The following is a 4109-nucleotide window of genomic DNA, read 5'->3' as shown; positions in this document are numbered from 1 at the left end:
CAACAGTTCCAATCTTCTCTAACCCCACTCCTCCAATTCAGTTCTTGTAACCATTTCATCACAGTGCAATGTGCTGCTAGAGGCTCATTAATGGACCCGCACATGTTACCTTCTCTTGCCTTGGTCTTGCCAGGAAGAATAAACAATAAGAAATACTATAAAGTGCTTTGGGCAAACTGAATCATGTTATACTTGCTTGAAACAGTATTTTCTCTTGTTTATTTGCATAGGTTTCCAGGAACAAACAAAGCAGATGTTAATATAATTCCCTGTTTGACTCTACCCTTCATGTGTTGGAACTAATTAACCATCCTTGCTAGCAAAGGGGCAAGTAAGAGCTCAGGAGGAAAGTATTTCTGTTAGGAAAAAGGATTTTGGATTTTAATTCATACAAATATAATAAAAACATAGCAAGGAAAGAGACCCGGGGGACACAGGACACAAATGAACACAGATGGAAAGCGCGCAAAAACGGCTCTCTGATGACATAGAGATGTTGGAGATCTCTGAGGCATGGAATCGTAATTACTTCACTCACTGTGGAAATATTTTTCAGATCCTGGGCATAGGTTATTAAAAGTGGAAGATATAGGCCAGGAGAGGTGGCTCACACCTGTAATCCCAGCACTTTGGGAGACTAAGGCGGATGGATTACTTGAGGTCAGGAGTTTGAGATGAGCCTGGCCAACATGGTGAAACCTCGCCTCTATTAAAAATATAAAAATTAGCTGGGCATGGTGGCGGATGCCTGTAATCCCAGCTACTCAGGGGGCTAAGGCAGGAGAATCTCTTGAACCTGGGAGGCGGAGGTTGCAGTGAGTTGAGATCGCACCAATGCACTCCAGTCTGGGCAACAGAGTGAGACTGTCTCAAAAAAAAATGGGAGATATAGAGAGACAGCTCATGTCTTAAACTCATAGTTTTAAAGAAAACTAAGGCCAAAAATGACAAGTCATGCAACCAGACAAGAGATAAGCCAGAGCTGGAACCTATGAACTCTGGTCTACATAATTTTCTTTTCTCTCCTTCCTTCCTTCCTTCCTTCCTTCCTTCCTTCCTTCCTTCCTTCCTTCCTTCCTTCCTTCCTTCCTTCCTTCCTTCCTTCCTTCCTTCCTTCTTTTTTTTTCTTTTTGGCTTTGAGACCTGCTTGATTTATTCCAATTATTTAATACACAATGATGCAACTGTGATCCCAAAGTGTGCAAAGTTAAAGCCTTCAACTGCAGCTGAGGAGAGGGCAGGAGTGGTTCACTGGGGATGGTGGTAAGTCAGGAATGACAGGCAAGTGGCCATGACCCGGGCAGCCTCCTCCCCAGGGCCAGGGACAGGGGAGTGGCCTGAGGAGGAGGACCCAAGGGTAGCCCAGGGTCAGGGAAGGGGGCAGAGACCTCCCCTTGGCCTAGGTCAGGAGCTCAGAAGTGCCACATGGCTGAGGGGGCAGCGGCCCAGGAAGGGCCAGAGGCAGGGCCAGGAGAGCGCCATTTTCTGGGGGACTGGGGGCAGGAAGGTGCCCTACAGGAGAAGCCAGGAGGGGCTGCCTGCCCCTGGGATGGGGGCTGGGCTGGAGCAGGCTGCAGCAAGAAAGACCTGAGGCAGGCACAGGGCCTGAGAACCCGGCTGGCTGGGCTCGGGGGGCTCCCAGGGCAGCCTGGCCCAGGGAGCAGTCCTGACTCTGCAGGGGATGCCCAGCGAGGGCCTGCAGACCCCTCAGGGCCTCTCCTGCTCTCTCCCTGGAAAGGAGCTGGGGAACCCATAGTGCAAATCTGTGGACCACTCAGTTATGGAGGGAGGCTGTGCCTGAAGGGGGACACTGGGGTGCGCCCCCTCCACCACCTTGGCCTTCACTGTTGTCCTCTGTACAGCTGCTCCTCCTAAAAATACAGACCATGGACGCCACCCTTGATCTGGGCTGACATGATCCGCTTCTCAAACTTGAACTCTCCTGAGTACATCATGGACGGAGGGACAGACAGGCTGTGGGCCCCGACATCCTGGCAGCTGTTCTGGATGCCCACTATGAGGTAGGGCATGAACTTCTGAATGGACCGTTTGTCTTGGATGGAGCCCGAGACACCCTACGCGATCTTCACCTCATCCTCCTCGCTGAAGTATCGTTTCTGGCTGCTGCTGCTCTTCTCCATGGCATCCAGTGAGCCCATGCCCTGGTACTTCTTGAGCCACACCCCTTCTGAGAAGAAGTACTCACCAGGGGCCTCCATGGTGGCGGCCAGCAGGGAGCCCATCATCACTGTCGAGGCTCCAAGGGCTGGGGCCTTGACCATGTGCCTCACGGTCTGGATGCCTCCATTGGCTATGATGGGCACACCAAAGTGCCAGGCATACTCGGGCACCTTGTACACAGCAGTGCCCTGGGGCCGACCACAAGCCATCACTTCCCAGGTGATGCAGATGGAGCCGCAGCCCGTGCCCACGCACAGCCGGTCCACACCATCATCAATCAGGTTCTTGGCCTGGGCTGCTGTCATCATGTTCCCCTCAATCACCTGGAGGTGGGGGTACTTCTGTGATGTAATGCACCATGGCGATCTGATACACCAAGTTCCCTTGGGATGAGTCCAAGACTGTGACGTCGATGCCCACCTGGGTGAGCAGGTCCAGGTGATATTTTTCATCCTCACAGGTGCCCACAGCTGCCCCGCACAGCAGCTGCTTGTGGGAATCCTTGGAGGCCAGAGGGTAGTCTTGGTTCTTCTTCAGGTCAGTGCCAGTGATAATGGCCACCAGCTCATCACGATCATTGACGAAAGACAGCTTCCCTTTCTTGCTATGCTGCAGGATCTCATTTGCCTCTTTCTTTTTTTTTTTTTTTTTTGAGATGGAGTTTTGCTCTGTGGCCCAGGCTGGAGTGCAGTGGCCGGATCTCAGCTCACTGCAAGCTCCGCCTCCCGGGTTTACGCCATTCTCCTGCCTCAGCCTCCCGAGTAGCTGGGATTAACAGGCGCCCGCCACCTCGCCCGGCTAGTTTTTTCTGTATTTTTTTAGTAGAGACGGGGGTTTCACCGTGTTAGCCAGGATGGTCTCGATCTCCTGACCTCGTGATCCGCCCGTCTCGGCCTCCCAAAGTGCTGGGATTATAGGCTTGAGCCACCGCGCCCGGCCTCATTTGCCTCTTTCAACGTCTCACCTGCTGGAGCCACCACCAGCTCAATCCTTGGCATCATCACTTCACTAAGGAGGGTGGTATGGTCCTTTTCAGCAAGAAAGTTGATATTTTGGGAGGTGACGATGCCCTCCAGCTTGCTGCCCATGGTGCCCGTCTTAGTGATGGGGATGCCAGAGAAGCCATGCCGCATCTTGGCCTCCAGCACATCACCCACAGTGTGCGAGGGGCTCGGCGCCACGGGGTCCGTGATGAAGCCTTGTTCAAACTTCTTGACCTTACACAGCTCCTTGACCTGGAACTCTGGCGTGCAGTTGTGGTGGATGAAACCAATATCACCCATCAGAGCAATCGCAATGGCCATGTCAGCCTCTGTCACAGTGTCCATGGGGGAGGAGATCAGCGGTGTCTTCAGCGTGATCTTCTGGGTCAGGGCTGAGGTCAGGTCCACCTCATCAGCTATGAAGTCTATGAATCCTGGGAGAATTAGGAAGTCATGATAGGTGAGACTGTGGGCGCTGGCGAAGAGCTGCTGCACTGTGAGCCTGTCCTCAAGCAGGTAGCTGGTGTGCGGCTGATCAGGTAGTCCACCATGCTGCCGCCAGACTATGCGACCCGACAGAAACACCCCCTGGGCCACCTGCTGCTGCGGCTGCTGATGCCGCGTCCCCTGCCACGCTGCCGCCGCGGCCCGGCGGGCAGGGGATAGGGGATTTTTTTTTTTTTTTTAGAGCAGGGTCTGTGGCCCAAGCTGGAGGGCAGTGGTATGATCTTGGCTCACTGCAACCTTTGCCTCTTGGGCTCAAGCCATCCTCCCACCTCAGCTTCATAAGTAGCTGGGACTACAGGTGCATGCCACCATGCCCGCCTAATTTTTGTATTTTTTGTAGAGATGGGGTTTCACCATGTTGCACAGGCTGGTCTTGAACTCCTGAGCTCAAGTGATCTATATGCCTCGGCCTCCCTAAGTGCTGGGATTTCAGGCGTG

At 53.4% G+C, this 4109-nt stretch overlaps 1 protein-coding gene across 1 annotated transcript; it reads right to left on the bottom strand.

Moving 5' to 3' along the window:
• Positions 1-1112: 1112 nt before the first annotated feature.
• On the bottom strand, positions 1113-3830 carry LOC117099280 (inosine-5'-monophosphate dehydrogenase 1-like; the record flags this gene model as incomplete). Its single annotated transcript, XM_033238722.1, is given in 3 exon segments — positions 1113-2526; positions 2528-2808; positions 3129-3830. Coding segments are annotated over 3 exon segments (1434 nt in total), but the record flags the coding sequence as incomplete, so codon positions are not given.
• Positions 3831-4109: the final 279 nt, after the last annotated feature.

The sequence above is a fragment of the Trachypithecus francoisi genome, unplaced genomic scaffold, assembly GCF_009764315.1.
Source record: "Trachypithecus francoisi isolate TF-2019V2 unplaced genomic scaffold, Tfra_2.0 Lachesis_group16, whole genome shotgun sequence".
NCBI lineage: Eukaryota > Metazoa > Chordata > Mammalia > Primates > Cercopithecidae > Trachypithecus > Trachypithecus francoisi.
The sequence above is the reverse complement of the archived record's forward strand: the minus strand, read 5'-3'. Positions and strand labels throughout refer to the sequence as shown.